General features: G+C 35.4%; 1 protein-coding gene across 1 annotated transcript in view; it reads left to right on the forward strand.

The window, feature by feature from the left end:
- The first annotated feature begins 16,480 nt into the window (after window positions 1-16,480).
- Window positions 16,481-20,730, forward strand: part of LOC145671044 (multidrug resistance protein homolog 49-like) — an 82,855-nt gene continuing 78,605 nt past the window's right edge. Inside the window, exons 1-2 of the mRNA XM_081739724.1 lie at window positions 16,481-16,625; window positions 20,532-20,673. Coding sequence (XP_081595850.1) covers window positions 16,537-16,625; window positions 20,532-20,673 — 231 coding nt within the window. The 5' untranslated portion in view covers window positions 16,481-16,536. The remainder of the gene's footprint in view (window positions 16,626-20,531; window positions 20,674-20,730) is intronic.

Raw genomic sequence — 20,730 nt, forward strand, 5'->3', positions numbered from 1 at the left:
TAGGACCAAAGAAGGTCGATTTACTGCATGTCATGAAAATTTTTAGTTACTTCAGAAATGAATTTCCTTACAACAAATCTTAAATGAATTTTCCCAAAAGTGGGAAATAGGTAATTTCGTTTTTTGCCTCTGCACCAGAAAGGAAGCACCTAGAGTTATCAAATTTTGTACACAGATAAAGCTTCACCAGATCCAGGCCTGCGCCCAGATTTTTTTCGGGGGGGGGGGGTCCAATACTACAAGCCAGTACGTCTGTATTATTCTGCTCCCGAAAAAAAGATAAGTAATTGTAAAATACTTCCACCTATATTCGCAGAAAGAAATGATAGAATTAGATTGTTTTTATAATAGAAAGAGTACAGATGAAGTGTAAAATCAAATGTTCTAGCCATGCTACATCAATCATTTCCCAGTTAAAAAAGTATAGTTTTGTTGAAAATTGTACAAATCTATGTTGAATTAGGAAGGTTTTTTTTGGGGGGGGGAGTTTATCCGAACCTGGTGGACTCCCCCCCCTGTGGTTGCGCCCGTAACCAGATCTAATCGAATACGAAGCTGTTTTTTTTTTTTTCTACTTTCAGCTCGGGACGACGGATTGTCAGGAGTCAATATGTGTGCGGTATCTAAGAACGTCTTGCCGTATGTAAGAATGTCTTGCCTGAATGCTATCATTACGTATTTGTTATGAATTTTTCCCAAAAGTGGAAAATAGCTAATTTCGTTTTTCGCCTCTGCGCCAGAAAGGAAGCACCTAGAGTTATCAAATTTTGTAACAGATAGAGCTTGGGGGGTATTACATAAAAGGAGAGGAATAAATACTTGGGACGACGGATATTAGTATTAAACCCGTTGCCTTCGGAGTCGCTAAAACAAATAGTGATACTTCGGATTCCGTTCAAGTTGAAACTTATCCCCAATGTCATGCTATAAATGTGAAAAATAACATATCGAAAATGACCGAAATTAGTATCAAATCCGTAGTTTTCGATTGATGACAATCACGATTACATTTACGCCCAATTTTAGACAAGAAAGAACATTTCAGTTGGGACAGGAATTGACACGTACAACTCTGAATGTGTTGCTCTACATTATTTATTTATTTCACTCATATTGACAAGGGCATCGTCCAAGGCGTTGCTCTTCATTCATTTATTTATTTTAATAATTTCTTTACTTTCAAATATTTTGCACTAGCTGAAATACCCATTCTTCGATGGGTGAGATAAAATATCTATGTAGACAAACTGAACAACGAAACAAAAATATATCGGTCATTTTCTACTACTTTTACATATTCCGGTAAACGCCTCCTGAGACCCCGTGGTTGAAATTTTGAAACAAAGAAAACACCTCTGTCCCCCAGCCGATGGGGGCTGTATTTTGAAGTCAACGCCTGTGCGAGTATCACCATTCATCTCAGCGACCGCGAAAACTATGGATTTGACACTAATATCGCTCATTTTGGATTATTTTTACATGTCTCTGTAACAAACCCCTGCAGGTGATCCCCGCCCGCATACAATAGTAGCTGAATTTGAAAGTCATCGCTAATGGAAGTGTCACCATTGATCTCAGCAACCGCGAAAACTATGGATTTGACACTAATATCGGTCATACATGTATCGGTATCTCCAACGGTGACTCCGGTGTGCAGCCGAATGGGGTAAATTTGGAAGTTAATGCGATCGGAGTTTCACCATTGATCTCAGCGACCGCGAAAACTATGAATTAGACACTAATATCGGTCATTTTGGATTATTTTCACATGTCCCTGTAAACGCCCAACCCCCTGAGATCCCATTGGTTCGAATTTTGAAAAAAGTGCTTTGTCCTGGTTCAACGAACCGGTGGCCAAAATTTGGTAACTCTCGGTACACTCGTCTGGTCTCCAGGCCGCACACAGACTGACAGACACACAAACAAAATCTTTGTTTTATTTATCTATATTATAACATTGAAAGTGACAATGTTTGTGACTCTTAATCTCTTGAACTGCCCTCCCGATCTCGATCAAATTTCTGACATACATGCGGTTCTTGCCTGGGAGTGTATTTTTAGCTATTCACTTTGACGGTTAGGGGAGGAGGAGGAGGGGGAATTATAAAAAATAAGTAAAACTTAATTACTCTTGAACCAAACGACTAATCTCGATCAAATTTTCAACATAGATGACGTTCGTGCCTCAACATAGATGAGGTTCAAACCTGGATATTTTTTTTATCATTTCACTTTGACGGTAGATCTTAGGGGAGGGGGAGTTGAGGAGTCGAAATATATATATGAAAATGAATAAAACTTAATAACTCTTGAACCACCCTGACCGATCTCGATCAAACTTTCAACATAGATGAAGTTTAAACCAGAGATGTTTTTTATATATCACTTTGACGGTATAACTTAAAGATGGGGGAAGGGAGACACATTTAAAAATGATCGAAAATGACCGATATTAGTGTCGATACATAGTTTTCGGGATCACTGAGATTAGGGATGCGCACGAGTCGAGACATGTCTCGAATCTCGACTCGACTCGACTCGAATTCGAGTCGAGACACTCTTTGTAAAATTCGAGATGAGTCGAGACAAACGTATTTCTCGACTCGAATTTTCGAGTCGAGACAGCTGGTAAAAATCTCGACTCGACTCGAATGTCTCGAAAATCTTTCTATAATTTTTAATATTATTTTGAAGAAAATACTCGTTCAGAAACATTCGGCACGAGAATTTCGGAAACTGCAGGACTTGTCAGGTGTTCGAGGAGTGCTGTGGTGATTGTCTTCAACAAGTGGCGAAACTAAGGGGAAAAAACTTCCAAATGTCGAGGGGTTGGGCGCCCCCTACTTCATTAAAGATGTGGAGAAAAAGAACGAGGACAAAAAGAGAAAGAGAACGAAAACAGAAAAAGAACGAAAATTTAGATGGCTCACTGACCGTTGGGAATTATCCCTTAGTTGAAGCGATGGTTGGAGTAATAAAACCAGTTAATATTTCCGCTGTTGTATTGTTGATTTCACAGAAATGTTCAAAAATAAGCAAAACGTGACTCTGCACAAGATGTTTACTTACCCATAGTTTTATTATTGTCAACTGAACCCTGAGTGTCTGGGATGTTTCTGTCCCTTCTCACTTTACAACTTGAGAGGGGAGGGGGTATTATCATCAGGGTACCACTAGTAGTACACCGCTAAAAGAAATGCTTTAGTGCTGCGTCGGAAGCGGCATGTTTTGTATATATTTCTTAAAATGTTACCCATTCATAAAGCGCGCCATAGACGCACGCACTTGCATTACCAACATGTATGAAAGGTTTCTTTCATCATGCATCTTGAAAGAATTTTTTGCCCACACACGTACCAACGTGCTGTCCAACATACTGAAAGTAGTTTGAGAAATGTGGAGGACGAGGAAACGCGTGCTTTTTCTTTCTGCAACTGCACGACCTTGGCATGCGACGGAGGAGAGACTCACGTGATTTCTTCCGCTGTCGTGATTGGCGGACCTCAATATAAAACAGCCACCTTGCATGAACGAGCCCATACACGGTAAACATGCACGCAGAACGGCAAAAACATCAAACATGTTTTCAGAAGATTTTGAAAACTTTTAACATGAATGAACGAGGCCATACACGATCAACTTGCCTGTGGTTTTATCATTTTTCATACAAGTCGGGCTGTTTCTTCAGGCATGTGTTTACGTGTATGGGCTGCTTTATAAATTCCCCCTTCCTCCCCTGATTATCTTTCCAATACAGAGAACCGACTCTTTAAATGAAGAACGAATCCTGAACCTTCCCGAAAATGCTAAACTGATTGATGCGTACAAATAACAAATCTGTGGATGAATCAAAAAATGCAGATACATGAGAAGATGATGACGAAGATAGTGCTTGATGCAGTGCAGTCCATCACATGTAAATAGATTTGAAGTGTTCACATTTGTGTATGTGTACGTTTGTATGTGCTTGTTTCTGAGTGTGTCTTGTAATTGTTATATTAATATCCACTGGATTAAGTGAAAGTATAAAATAGATTTGATGACTGCCAAATTGACGTCACATTGATAAGTTATTATTTTTTAGTGTTTACTAATATTAAATTAGATTATAGTTTAGCAGCGTTTTTAGGAGCAAAGCTCTACAAGACGTGAACGTACAGTTTAACGTCGGATTTGAAACACATGAGCTCCTACCATGAATCAAACCTCGTTCGAGAAAGGTGCATCGCTAACAACATAGCAACGGGGAGCTAAACATTTAGTAATATGTATATTAAGTTGTAAAATTATATTCGTTTAATTTTCACTAATATAATCTTCACAATGTAAAGCATTCGCTAGACACGTTATCTTGTTTAAAAACAAAAAGCCTATCTCTTATGTTTCCGTCTCGGGGTTGGACTGCGGGATGATAGAAATCCGAAAGAGATGTTTTTATTATATTTTGTACAGTAGATCTGCTCCTTCATAATCTCCGTGTTTGATAAGAATGAACCTCCCTGGCTCACGAAAATGTATACGTAATATAACAAACCATGCACATTAAATGCCAGACTAATATAGCAAACATTGAAGATGCCCTCCTAGAAAATTTTCTTCGGCCGTCCATGTCTGGAGGTACACAATTTCGCAACTCAGTGGATACGATGTGGATGTATTCAAAGTCCACTGATTTACCCATCAAATTTAAATTTTATAAAAATATTATCAGTGAATACTAACCTGAGGAGAACTATTTTTTTAATTCGATCGCTAAAGGAGTTTTTTTTTTTCACCAGGTCTCGGTAATCGTCCGGTACTAAAACTGAAGTTTGTACAAGTGTTTCCCCAGCAAATTTTTTGAGAAAGGGGTCCTCCAGGAGCGTTATTTATCGGGTAATTCCTGCGTTTGTTATATACATATATAGATATAAATATAGATATACTATATACATATAAAGATAAGGAGGAGCGGGTCTTTAAAATTAGTTCAGAAAGATAATATGAAAGTCTGGCATAGTTTGCAAGAATCTATCTAGTCAAATATAAATAAAATAAATAGTTTGTTTGTGTGTTTGTCTGTCTATATGCGGTCTGGGGACCAGACGAGTGGACCGAGAGTTACCAAATTTTGGTCAGGGTTACCTTGGCCTAGGCCCGAGATCAAGACGAAAAGTTGTTTTCAAATTTCGAACCAGGGGAGTCTCAGGGGGAGGCGTTTACCGGAACCGGCTTGGGAATCAGACAAATTGACCGAGAGTTACCCAATTTTAGTCACGAATACCTTGGTCCAGGCTCCAGACCAGAGTTAAACGATTTTGTCAAAATTCGAACCATGGGGGTATCAGGGGTTGTTTACCGGGACATGTAAAAGTAGTAGAAAATAACAGATATTAGTGTTGAATCCATAGTTTTCGCGGTCTCTGAGATCAATAGTAACACTTCCATTAGCGATGATTTGCAAATTCAACTACAATCGCATGTTGGCCGTAAGTCAGCGCGGGGGGGGGGGAGATACCGAGACAAGTAAAAGTAATCCAAAATGACCGATATTAGTGTCAAATCCATAGTTTTCGCGGTCGCTGAGATGAATGGTGACACTTTTATTAGTGATCACTTGCAAATTCAGCTACCATTGTATGCGGGCCGGGAGTCAGCGGGGGGTGCGGATACCGAAACATGTAAAAGTAATACAAAATGACCGATATTAGTTTCAAATCCATAGTTTTCGTGATCGCTGAGAACAATGGTGACACTTCCATTAGCGATGATTTGCAAATTCAACTACAATCGCATGTTGGCCGTAAGTCAGCGCGGGGGGGGGGAGATACCGAGACAAGTAAAAGTAATACAAAATGACCAATATTAGTGTCAAATCCATAGTTTTCGCGGTCGCTGAGATGAATGGTGACACTTTCATTAGTGATCACTTGCAAATTCAGCTACCATTGTATGCGGGCCGGGAGTCAGCGGGGGGTGCGGATACCGAAACATGTAAAAGTAATACAAAATGACCGATATTAGTGTCAAATCCGTAGTTTTCGTGATCGCTGAGAACAATGGTGACACTTCCATTAGCGATGATTTGCAAATTCAGCTACCATTGTATGCGGACCGAGAATCAGCGGGGGGGGGGGATATACCGAGACATGTAAAAGTAATCCAAAATGATCGATTTAGTCTCAGATCCATAGTTTTTTCGGTCGCGGAAATGAGGGTAATACTTCCACAGGCTTTGACTTCCATGCGAAGAATGGGTATATTTAGCTAATATATATATATATATATATATATATATATATATATATATATATATATATATATATATATATATATATATATATATATATATATATATATATATATATATATATATATATACTGATCAAAAATTAGGGAATTAGATGAAAACACATGTAAAACTTCTTACGAATAATGTGAGAACACTGTATCTTGTCCAGTTCAGATTAAAATCATGAAGGCCCAACGTGCAAACGAACCATTTGAAACATCTGTGCACGTGATCAGTGAAGTGGCGCTAACAGATATCATTTTGTAGTGTGGCGCTGCCAACACATTCCAGCTCCAGGATACCTTTGTTCTCATTGTGTTTAGTGCGTCACAAATCTACGTAGTGAAATTGCGCAACAACGTGATTTTCCAGAATCGTTGGCATGGCGGGCTGTCGGCTGGTTGGAAGCTGGTCAGTTACAGCGGGAGGTGTCACATGCCATAGGAGTGGCACAAAGTGTGATTTCCCGATTGTGGAATCGATTTCAAACAACTTGAAGTGTTCGAAGAAGACAAGGACAGAGCCGTCCACTAGCAACCAAAGCCAGAGACGATTGTTATCTCTTGTTAACCGGCGTCAGAATACAACTCTGCTCCCGCAAGCCTTCCGAACAACAACAGGACGCACACTATCCACTCAAACGGTCCGCAATCGCCTTCGAGAAGGTGGTCTCTACGCACGTAAGCCTATGGTGTGTGCCCCATTAACTGCATGACACCGTGTTGATCGAAGAGCGTAGGCGGAGGAACATCGTGGGCTGGGACGCAATGAAAGGGGCAATGTTTTGTTCTCTGACGAGTCTCGATTCAGTGTGGAGCCTGATAATCGACGTGTTTTCATCTGGAGAGATTGTGGAACACGATACAATCCCATGTTTGTGCGAAAAAGATCCCAGTATCATGGTGGTGGACGGATGGTATGGGCAGGAATCAGCATTGGTGAGCGTACTGAGCTCCACATCATCCGAAATGGCTCTTTGACGGCTCTCAGATATAGAGATGAGATCATGAAAACTCTTGTTCTTCCTTATGCTGGTGCCCTTGGTGATTCGTTCCTTTTCATGGATGACAATACTCGTCCTCACAGAGCTCGGTTAGAGGATGAGATGCTGGATGCTGAGGGTATCGCTCGGAAGAAGTGGCCACCATGCTCTCCGGATCTCATTCCAATTGAGCATGTCTGGGATATGCATGGCAGACGAATTGCCGCTAGGCCAGTAAATCCAACAACCATTCCAGAGCTGGAAGTCGCTCTTCTGGATGAGTGGCACAACATTCCCCAAGAACTCATCGATAATCTGATTGAATCCATGCCACGCAGGTGTGAGGCTCTGTTGGCTATTCGAAGTGATCATATGACATATTAAGAAACAATCAGTGTTGTTGCCTTGCCTGTTTGTGAGCAGTTCAAGAGGTACACGCATAACCTTCTTGTGTCATGAGCCATGTGAACAAGGTTTTCCGTGCCCCAACACCAGTATGTGCCCCATTTTTCTAGTGTATCTTAAAGCATTCCTTCTTGTATGATATATATGAGTCAAACACAAGCTTATTCATACACTATCTTAAGGTCTTGTGTGATATTTCAGCTGAACTCCTAATTTTTTTGAGCATTATATACAGTATAGTGGCGGATCCAGGATATGATCAAGGGAGGGGCTAAACCATAGTTTGCAGTTTTATCCAGTGTAAAGCAGGATTGAAGCCCATTTTATGCAGTGTATACTTGAGTGTGAAGGGAGGAGGAGCGATAGCCCCCTTGGATCCGCCTCTGTATATATATAAGTAGATATAGATATATACATGATCGAAAATGGCCTCGAATCCATACTCGCTGAGATGAACAGAAGATGCCGTTTAAATCCACAAATTCAGCCCCATTAGTACTCTAAGGGGGATGGTGACATATAAAGATAATTGAAAATTATCGATATTAATGTCAAATTCATAGTTTTGGGGCTCCACAACTTCATTGGTGACAGTTTTGGTGCCCTTTGTGTCAAAAATGAAACGTATTCTCCCCGTGCGAAGAACGGATATTCTGTTAGTCTGTAATAATAACTCACGGAAGTTTCACTTAATATATTTCTCGCTGCTCAAATTTACTCACTTGTGCGGTATATGTGTGTAAAGTAGAATTAAAACCTGTTGCTTTAAGTATTTTTCCGTTAGCGAAATACATTGTATATATAGTAGGACGTCGATAATCCTAACGTCAAAAATCAGAACGCGGTCCCTAGAAGCTTTTTACATTTTGTCTTAACGCTAGCAACAAACAAACAATAGCGTGTCCATCGACGTTATGTGAAGTCAGTGTTTTTACAAAAGTTCATTTATATGTAATTGTTCGTCATGTATTTTTATTTTTATTTTTTTCTTAGGCCTATAAGTTTTAAGTGTGACTTACAAGAACAGTGTTATTTAGAGTACAAGCAGGTTCTTCAGAAACATTAAATATAAGTAGCCTTACGTACGGTATTGTAATTACTGTATGTACTGAATAACCAATGTATCGATAGTACCGTACAGTATATGTAAGCGTAAATGGCATTTTTTGGTCATTTTCGAAAATCCGAACTACCTGTGGTCCCAGTTAGTTCGAATTTTCGACTTCCCACTGTATATGTTGCAGGCATGCTACAGCAAGTAAGATTACTAGCATCAGGCCAACAAATAGTTTTTAAACTATATTTTCCTGTTTTTGCCAATATTTCCGAATAAATGATTTTTTCTAATGATTTCAAAATTTCCGGAATTTTACATAGAACAATGAAGATATCTCTATGAAATATGTTTGATTTAACATATTAACTAAAATGATTCTGTGATTAACAAAAATGATGATTCTGATAATACCCAAATTTTCCGTTTTTTCCCCAGCTTGGGAAAACCGTAAAAAACTGTTTTTTTAAACCCAAAATTTCTGTTTGTTTCACAGACCTTCACAACACTAGTCTGATCACACAGTGCACCGAACACTCCTAACGATGGCGAATGTTAACACCACGACATCGGCAACTACAACTGAAATGAACACGTTACCATCGCCACTAGAGCTTGGCACAATGGCAGAGCGTTGCATTATCTGATGAATCCCGATATCATCTTCATCATGACGATGTGAGGGTGCGAATCCGTCGTGTTCCAAGGGAACAGCTCCTTGACATTTGTACTGGGGGGCGGAGACAAACTGGCTGCGGCTTAATTATTATCTGGGGAACATTCAGGTGAGCATCCATGTGTCTATTGGAGCTCGAGCAAGGCACCATGACGGCCGAGGCGTCGCATGCTGCTTGCAGACTACGTACACCCCTTTATGACGGCCATGTTTCTCATCGGTAGTGGCATTTTTCGACAAGATAATGCACCATATCACAAGGCTAGGAGTGTGATGGAGTGGTTCGAGGAACACAGGAGCGAGTTCCAAGTGATGTGCTGGCCCCCAAACTCTCCGGATCTGAACCCAATCGATCACATCCGGGATGTGATTGAACGTGACCTGAGAGCGCATCAACCCCTCCCCGGAATTTACAGGAATTAGATGACCTGTGTGTTCATATGTGGTGCCAACTCTCTCCAGCGACCCACCGAAGAACATTGCGACCATGATAAGACGCGTTGCCGTTGTTATTCGTGCAAAAAGGTGGACATACTAACAATTAGGTAGGTAGTCATAATGGTCTGGGTGACGTGTGTGTATATTTTAACTCGTATATTTTGTCTCGACTCGAATTTCGAGACGTCTCGACTCGAATTCGAGTCGAGTCGAGACAGAGACTGTCGAGTCGAGACACAAGTCGAGACAGCAAAATATTTTCGAGTCGAGACACGAGTCGAGACACGAGTCGAGACACGAGTCGAGACAACATTTTCTCGAGTCGAGTCGAGACAGGCTTAAATCTCGACTCGACTCGACTCGAATGCATCCCTAACTGAGATGAGCAGTGACACTTCTGATGTCGCTTAAATGCAAATTGAGACCCGCAACGTTTGGGAGGGGTAGGGAATAGATATGAAAGAGCGCTTTAGTGACTGACTAACGGAGCATATTACTGTTTTTCCTTAATTTAACCCAGCGAAGCGGGTAATTGATGCTAGTAACAGATATCCTCCTCTTGCGAAGAACGGATATTTCAGCTAGTTTATAATACAAAAATATATCAGTCTGTAAGTAACACTAATAAGCAAACTTCAAAGCATTTAAGAGTTACAGATTGCATAACCATCTAGGCGAAAATATTTAGATATTCTTAGTGCTTATTATAAACGCCAAGACGTCTCAGTCTGTAAGTCACTCTAATACTTCACAGTCAGGCTAATATGTGTCGCTAGCTGCGCTATACTCTTACCTAACGCCAAGATATATCGCTAGCGTGCAAGCAATTTGTAGATGAGTCTAAGATTTGGGTAAACTCTCTAAAACTAACTTGGAAAGTTCCAAGAAAGGCTTAGGAACTGGTTGAAGTTGATGTTCTGCAAAATGAAAAATTATTTTGTATCTATTTAGGTATAACCTTTCTTTAACCATTTAGATTCTTTAGCACAAACGCTGTACCACGCAGATACATCATCAATTGTTGTCCCTAGAACCAACATGCTTTCTTCATAGTTTTTTTTCTTTATTCTGAATTGCGTTTCCCAGTCTTTGCAAATTTTACTTCATTTTAACGTCCCATAATTATGGTCTTTAGGCTAAGGAAGACGATGATTTTGGCAAATGAATGACAATGGTATTATTAGTAGAATGAGAAAGTTGGAGGAAACGATAGTACTCCGAGAAAACCCACGGACACGATGTTGTCCACCACAAGTTTACTAAGCCGGAGATCGAACGAGAGACCATGCAACAGAGGTAAGCGCTCTACCACTGAGCCACGTAAATGACTGCGCCCAATTTCGAAATCATTTTCTGCCAAAAACCTTTAAGAGCTCCTTTAGTAAAAAGAAAAAAAAAATCATGACCATCAGCAGTAGCATGTTATATAGCTAGAGTATCTCTTCCCTCACACATTCAGCCACTTACCTATTATCATGTTCCAATAAAAATTAAACAATAAAGAGCTTAAAACTATTATACACGCATACACTTTGTAATGTCTCCTTTGTGAAAGTTCTATTAAAAAACAAAAATAACAGTGTAATCCAACCACAAAAAAAACACATCCTATAACATTTCTACAAAAAAACTAGTACGCAAACAAATTTTCCAGTGGTATCAAAATATTAAATAAAAACTTTTAAGGTAATAGTATCAAAGTATATTCAAGGTGATAATATCAAAATATATTAAATGAAAACTTTCAAGGTAATTATTTTTTAAAAAGTAAAAAAAAAACATATTTTCCATATAATAAAAAAACCAGCATAAACAGTGCCTTTCTAAATCCAAAATAGTTTTTGTGATAATATAAAAGCTGGCGTTTTAAAACAATAATTATCTTTCAACTTCCACCAGCTAATAATATAGTTTAATGTATTCAATCTGCATCTAAGGTAACTGTAAGCTCTAAAACACCCAGGATAAACCAAACAGGACTAACAGTCGTAAAGGAACGCTTAAGTTTATAAGTATGCATTATACTAATAAACTTCGCATAACATATTGTTATAAAAAAAACTACATAACATTTAAATACACACAAGAAAACCAAAAATATTTCCTTAATCAACTCTAACCACTATACTTCTTGTATCTTATATCATAATCTTATAATATTATTTACTTCTATATTATTATCATCTAAAATAAATAACAATTTTAATAAATATCCCAAATAAATAATACTTATCCTTTTATTTTAAAACAAACTAACATTCTAATTAACACCATTTTAAATACTTAACATAACAATTTATTATTGCTTTATTCAATAACATATTTAATAACAAAGTATGGCTCCCCCAGAGGAATCTCTCTCCTGTGTTTCTTAGTGTTTGTCTTCCTCTTTTTACACATATAAGGCACGTTTTTTGCTTTCTTAAGCTCCATTGTGGTCATTTCATTTCTCACATTCTTTTATCATGCCCACAAAAAAATAAACAATAAAAAGTTTAAGATATTTCATGTCACTGGTTCTTTCAAACAGTTGACAATTGCACTTTATTAAAAGGGGGATTATCATGTTCCAATAAAAATTAAACAACAAAAAGTTTAAAACTATTATACACGCATATACTTTATAATGTCTCCTTTGTGAAAGTTCTATTAAAAAACAAAAATAACAATGTAATCCAACCACAAAAAACACGTCCTATACCATTACCTTGAATATACTTTGGTACCATTACCTTAAAAAGTTTTTATTTAATATTTTGATACTATTGGAAAATTTGTTTGCGTACTAGATTTCTTGTAACAATGTCATAGGACGTGTTTCTTTTCGTGGTTGGATTACATTGTTATTCTTGTTTTTTAATAGAACTTTTACAAAGGAGACATCACAAAGTGTATGCGTGTATAATAATTTTAAACTTTTTATTGTTTAATTTTTATTGGAACATGATAATCCCCCTTTTAATAAGGTGCAATCGTCAACTGTTTGAAAGAACCAGTGACATGAAATCCCTTGATTTTTTTATTGTTTAATTTTTATCAGGATAAACCAAACAGGACTGACGGTCGTAAAGGAACGCTTAAGTTCATAAGTATGCATTATACTAATAAACTTTGCATAATATATTGTTATAAAAAAACTACAGAACATTTAAATACACACAAGAAAACCAAAAATATCTCCTTAATACAACTCCAACCACTATACTTTTTATATCTTATATCATAATCTTATAATATTATTTACTTCTATATTATTATCATCTAAAATAACAATTTTAATAAGTATTCCAAATAAATGATATATATCCTTTTATTTTATAACAAATTAACATTCTAATTAACATCATTTTAATTAATTAACATAACAATTTATTATTGCTTTATTATTGCTTTATTCAATAACATATTTAATGACAAATTACTATTATTCATTGGCCGCCTGTTTTTCATTGATCATATCTAAAGATATCACTTAATTTTTCATAAAACCAGCTTGCCCTTTCCCTGAATCCTTGAAAGGTTAGTGCCCTTGGCAAAAACTGTCTGGACTAAATTAGGATAACGGAAAATTCTATGTTACTCATAAGAAACTTTCAAGTTGAAGCTTGTAAACTTCTTTCGCATCGCTAAAAGATGTTTACATTTATAATATGGTTTTTGCAAATTAGTTTCTGTTTGGTGCTTATTTTTAATATTCTACAGTTTAATGCCATTACTTTGGCATCATGATAACTAATTTCCATTTCTGGTGTATGTGCTGATAATGTTTCTGATTTTGAAGCACTTTCGATTTTCGAATAAATCATACCTAACCGTATTTAACCTGTATTATCATAGTTGTAAATTAAATTAGAATGATTTTAACTGTTTGTTTCAGAACAAATCGTGAAAATGGGGAAACAGGCTGTGTATAAAATAAAGAAATCAGAAACGGCAGACCAACCGCCAAGGATTTCGTTTATACAAATGGTAAGTACAGCATGATCAGTCCATTTTCTACTGAATTAAAAATCATAAGTATGCAACATTACTTTTGATAGTGAAGAGTAATTTATGTATATTGTACATTAGGATATGTAGCTGATATAAATGTAACTTAATGGTTAATTCTTGTGATGACAAATGCTTCTGTGAGATCAGGATAAACTTATTATTTTACGCCATTAGATGTTCTTCCATCAGAAACCGAGGCATCTAGTAAACTATCTTGATGTCATTAGTTACAACAAAAACTATTTTTACTATTTCTTCAGCAAGATGTAACGAACCATTTTTGTTCATTTTTAAATAGGTTCTGCTTATGTCAAGCATACCAAAAAAGTATATCTGACCATTTTATAATCAAATGATTTCTTGTTTTTGAATTCCCATATGATTACAAAGCTCAATAGTATTTTTCTTTTTTGTTTTCCTAACTTAGCTGGCAGCCATTTTTGTTTAGCAATCTCACTGATTCTTGCATTTGTAGAGATTTGCGTTAACTTAAATTACTCAAACCTGGTGAAACGAAAATGACTTTATTCATAAAAGAACAGACTGTCTTATATTTAGTTATATATTTAATGAAATTTGTATGCAAAATAATCCAAACGCACCTAAATAAAAATGATATCGAAATGGGCAAATTTGCAATGTTCTAAGACATATCACCCCTAGAATAAATGTAATCTCAAGCTAGCTTAATTATTTGTGGATGTGTAGCTAGTTAGAAGTACTATATGAAAAAGAAAAAGAAACTGAGATTTGCTTCCTTTACAAGTTACAATGTTTCAAAAATAAAAAATATTGAAACAAATCAAAATTTAGACCCTCTGTATCTTTGCTGGGATAAAGTTTAAAAATCTGAAATTTTGACAGAAACTCACTATCGTGTATTATACTGCTGTGCAAATACCATGTGTAAGATTTATCTACAAGCCAAGTTACGGGAAGTAAAAAAAGTACACAAAAACCATATTGTTAGCTGAGGGCAGCAAGAGAACAAAGAATTTCCAGAGTTGGGCTGGATTAATAATTTAATTATCGATTTTTGTTGTTAAGCTGTAAATGAGTTTGCTGCTGAAATAGATATGTTAATGTCCAATGTTGTAACTATGATAATATTTTAATGTTGTGACCAATGTAAATAGAATAATAATGTACTGTTCAGTATCTCTCAACTCCCACTAAGGGTATGCTCAACAAGTTCTAGCCATAAAAGTTGATTTCTTTCATATCTCAATAGCGGTGCAGTTCGTAGGTTTGCCAGTTGTTAGTATTTGCCTGTTAATAATGTCATACAAGATTGGCAAATCGATCTACAAAGATACAACTTTAGAAAACAATAGCAAACTCAGAGTATGAATCTAATATCTGTATTTAAACTCGATAACAACATGAGATGAATCAATTAAAGACCTTTTAGTTCATTTTATGAAAACATCATCTTTCTTTCTTTGTCTTAGAAGCCATATCGTTTTGCGGCAACAAATGACAATGATTTTCCGAACATAACGGTACGTTATAAAATTTAATGTTTGAATTTCTTCAAGACCATTAAAAGGAATCACCTTTAGTTATGTAAAAAGATGAAGAAATCATTCAATATCACAACAGTAAACTCCTTGATCGATTTGCAAACGGTGTGACAATTACTGACACTAGGAGATTTCATTGTTTTGTTCCAGTGTCAGAGAGGAACATTAAGTACTTCGTTACGTCATAAAGTACAGAATATGAAAGTCATTCTACTACGAAAGCTGTACAAATTACACTTCACAGAAGAGATTCTATCACATGCGTATATGATGGTCAGTGGTGGCTGGCAGAAGTGAATGACATTAGTGACGAACATAAAGATGTACACATGTAACATATTATGATCCCGCAGGAGTAAGGGCTGATTTTTCGAAAAATGAAAAAGACTAGACTTGGGTGCCCGTGAACAACGTTCTAAGGAAAGTATGTGGCTTAGAACTTAAACCTACAACAACTATTGGCAGGACATATAACACAACTCCCAAATTAAGCGAAAAAAAAATATCAAAACTTTTTAATGAATACCAATCACAGTAGATTCACAAACAGGTTTCAAGAGTGACACATAAGTTGTAAGTCATACCGCAAATTCTGTTTGAACTAAAACTTGATTTTATCAATTGTATCCTTCATACAAGCTGTGTTATGAAAGGACCAAATAGTCCTAAATTGTTTATACAATTTTTTTTAAATTCGAACCTGAAGGAACTACGAACATTTTCCAATTATTTTCAGTTTAAATTTTCATGTTCATTTAACACATCATGTCAGCTTCTTTATATAATACTTTATATATACATAGGTACTTATAGATGTAGTGCGACATATTGGTTAAAATCATATTATTACAGTAATTTTTTATAAGCAAAATGCATTTTTCTAGTTTTTTATGTGATTTGTATCATCCTGTAATTTGACTTGTGAATAAATCTTGAACATAGTATTTTCACAGCAGTATAACACACGATACAGGGTGAGAAAAACTTTTTCGTGGGAGTTCTGAAATTGAAGTTTCGTCTCTGGGTTGTCAACGTCATTGTGTTCTTTCATGTGTTATACAATTATATTCACATATTAATAAGAGTGTACTTTTTTTCTTTTCTTTTTTTAATTTTCAGTTCAGATTCTCTACCTGTTTTGACAAATTATTAATAATAGTGGGTACAATAGCAGCTGCGGTTTCGGGACTGTCCATGCCACTTTTAATTATATTATACGGCGAGCTCACGAATGTTTTTGTAGAGTATGAACGTGGGAAAAATATGGAGAACTCAGATGCCACGTAAGTATATATACACATCAGTATATAATATTTAAGTATGATTATGAAGTTCACGTAAATGGAAAAAAGTTATTAAAAGGTATTCCTTCTTTTGCATTAGGCAGGATATCACATAGGGTTACCTACGAGGTAAGAATTGGGGTGCGTTGTCTCGGAAAGGTATGTGTCGTAAAAAAAAAATGATGTCTCTTCTGTGAATCTGTTTCTATTGGAAGAGTTCTAAATCGTCTCGTATTTCTTGAAAATTCTGCCTCGTTTCACCTCGTAGGCAACTCTAATTCAATTTTAGGCCTATGTTAGTTAAAGAGACCCAGACATATTTTCGAAAAACTTATAAGATTTCGCTTATTTCTGTTAATATTAGGTCATTTTAGGTTAAGTTTGTTTGGTTTTGTTAGGTTAAGTTAGGGCTAACTACTTACATATTTGTATTCATATAAGTACATATAGTTCCTTCATTGTTTTGCATTTCTCATTTCTACAACATGTAGTACGATTCCTTTCTTAAATGACACAGAAATCAATTACAATTCCGTTACTTCAATTCATTTCTCCTGTAAATTCCTCTATTTTTTTTTTTTTTTTTTTTTTTTTACGTACTTCTGGACACCTTCATCTAAACATACTCCCAATTTTAAAATGTACTCAGTGTTACAATAGCTTAATGTAGCATAACATAAAAATATAGAATTCTGTAGCTATAGATTAAAAGACATAATTAGTTTACTCATTTTCAATGTTAGAGCAACATGTTTCATTTTTAGCTACTAGTATTAACATCAGATGTATAGATTAACATTACATGTGATAATCTATGTATATGTGATACGTTGAATGTTTGTAAGTTTGAATATTACTAAATGCATACCGGTAGTTATAATGTTTATTTTTATTGGAACTTAATCACTATTATAGATGATGGATTATAAATTAATAAATAAATTAATTAACATTTAAGTTTATACATAAATAACAAACTTTAAAAATCTAGCAAAGAGAATTTCAGCAGGCATTACTATTTCGATGAGTTAACAAAATAGCCAACCTTCACACTGCTTAAATATCTGCATAATTTACAATAAAAAATAAGACGAAATGCTTTAGTTTAGAATCCTTCAGTAAATAATATTTGCAAATTAAGTCTTGGATTTCTTAATCGTTCTAATTCATAATTGTCTCAATAATAGAAAATTAAAAGACCCAACATAATATTACTAACATCAATTGTTTATGCACAAAGAATAAAATCAGATTTTTCCAGATTGTAGATCCATGTTCAGAGTTAATATTAAAAATAACAATGAAATTATATATGTTTATATTTTAAAAATCTGTTCTCCGCTTACAACGAAATAAATCCATTATTACGTTGTTATTTAAATTTCAGGATGGAAACACACAAAACTGACGAGTTAAAATTAAATTATATTAGGCTTACGTTACAAATTTTTAACTTTTCTTTCTTTTCCTGGGACAACTTTGAGAAAATATCAATATCAGTGGTACTGATTACAGTGATGAAACCCATTTCTTTCAATCAAGCTTGTCGTTTTGAGAAATAATCTACATAAAGCATATATTTAAAAACACAATCGAAAATATAAAATTTGGATAATGTTAAAAAGAATACATTTCCTACAATGAGTTCTAAGTATATTATAAATCAAAGAAATATGAAATATATTGTAATTTGTCTGATATATTGAATATACACGTTGAATACATACACGTACATAAGTAAGACAGATACGCATAAAAGAAAACAAATGGAAAGAATTGCATGTTATAAATGTCAATGTACCGTTTTCAAAGGCAAAAAATTGTATCTCGGATGATTTATCAACGTTTCCTTCTGTGTGCCTTTAGTGTTTAGTTCCAAGGTCAAATATTAGTATGTGAGCATTAAAAAAAAATAAGTTTCCCTTTACATTTCTGTTCCAAGATTCGTATTAACTAGTGGAATGTTTCGAGGAAGACGCGACACACCTCACCGTTACGGTCCAGATTCGGACGGATCACCTGGGTGAAGACCTAAGGCGTATTACGAAAATAGACGAGAGCATCGCCTACTCTCATGAATTGAACACAAGTTATCCAACAATCACGTTCTCGTTACGTCATGCAATCTGTGAAAGAAAAACTGACAAAATTACATCTTATTGTGCCATTTATTGGAAATAAACAAACGTACCTGAGATAAACAAACCTTTCTTTACATTTGTCGCCCCATTTGCGTAATGAATTCGTAAGTATACTTTTAATTACTCACTTCAATATTTTCTGTCCGCCATGGCTTGTAGATTGGTGTGATCACATTTTTAGTTGAGACACTATATATCCGTTGAATCCACTCACAAAAATCGTCCTTTCTTCCGATATTGAGAATTTAACAGACAGTCATTCCAAGTGAACGTAGTGATAGCATTATGTTCTTGTTTCTGATAAAGAATTGATTTATTTTGACAAAATTTTGTGTTAGTCGCTGACTATATGTCCATTGCCTTCGGGCACCCCGTGCCAAGTCCTTTGTTTTTTTCTTAATCTCGATCACGCAACCTCGTCATTATAAAATATTACTTGGGGTCAATTTACTTTAATAACAAGTTACGTAAGAATCGCCAGAATGTTCAGATTAGTATTACCGTTTTCACTAATAGTTTATACATATTCGTAGATAATGACGGATTTCCAAATCACATGGTAACTAATATTCCTCTTAAAATAACCTGGGAACAAGATCATGACGTGATCAACAAATATTGCTGAGTCATTAACATCAACACACACCAATACTTACAACGAAAAACTAGCTGTTGTCTCTCATTATTTTCCTCTTCTTCTTCTTCTATCCTGTCTCTTAGCACCACTAGGCGGCAGCACAATCAACGAAAAACATACACCACACAAAGTATACGAATTCAGATGAACGTCACATAATGCTCTAACGCAGAATTTGCGTTTATACGAAAAATATTTTAAGCAGAATTTTGGTACAGTTACAATGTCTCACCATACTCATCTAAACTTAAATGTCTCTAAAAAAAAAAAAAAAAAAAAAAAAAGTACTTTCAGTAACATGTTTTATTTCATGTTGTAATAACTTGACAAGAGTTTCTCAAGTAATTGTATGAAACTTCACATGTCATTCTCGAAAGGTTTCCCTAGGATATCAAAGTCCCCGCTCTTCTTTATTTACTGCACTCACAAAAATATTCATTATTCCCTTCATTAGGAGATAAACAATATATTTTTAAAATTTTCTCTTCGACCAAGAGCAAGTGATACACAGGAAACCCAGTTTCTTTCTACGTAACACTTTTCCTTAGCTATTCAATTCCACGCACACAACAATCAATCAATATTTTAGCTAGCGTAATTTCGTTGCTAATCCAACAATAAGCCTGTTTATAATATTTCCAACTTAATACAACACTGCTTTAAGAAAGAATATAAAAAAGGAGGTGAATGAGAGATTTTGATATTACAGTGGATTTTCGAGCTGAAGCATTAGTTGTGTGTAAACTTTGGTACATGGTACTAATAGCCAGAAGTACCAGAAGTATAATATTTTAGCTGCTCGTGTCACTGTAAATTCTTGTTTAAAGAATTCCTAACTCAACTAAATTGTTTTCGGAAATTCCTATGTTCTTTTCCGTAAACAAGTGTGAATCTTCTTTGGTCAATTGCGTTTTTAATTTTTAAGCAATGTATTAGCATTTCTTTTTATTTTCGCAAGGATATGACTTTTACAAGAGATGTAAGTGACCAGAATTTTTGTACAAGAATACGCTTAAAAATAAAAATAAAATGATGGTGGACAATTACTATACTTGTTATTCTTTTCTATATCTATATAAAATATGAACGGTACTTGCTACAATATTCAGATATTACTCTTTGTTTCAGTACACCTAGACCACCGATGTCTTCCACTGAGTATCTGAGCGAAATATCCTTTTTCGGAATCGGATGTAGTGCCGTTGGTGCTATGATGCTGATCTTGGATTATGTATTTATGTCTTCTCTGAACTTTGCTGCCGAAAGACAGGTAATTTATTACTTTATTATTATTATTAAGGTTTATTATTTTAATTTTGTAAACAAT

The sequence above is a fragment of the Thermobia domestica genome, chromosome 15 (genome assembly GCF_964235325.1).
Source record: "Thermobia domestica chromosome 15, izTheDome1.hap1.1, whole genome shotgun sequence".
In the NCBI taxonomy this organism is placed as follows: domain Eukaryota; kingdom Metazoa; phylum Arthropoda; class Insecta; order Zygentoma; family Lepismatidae; genus Thermobia; species Thermobia domestica.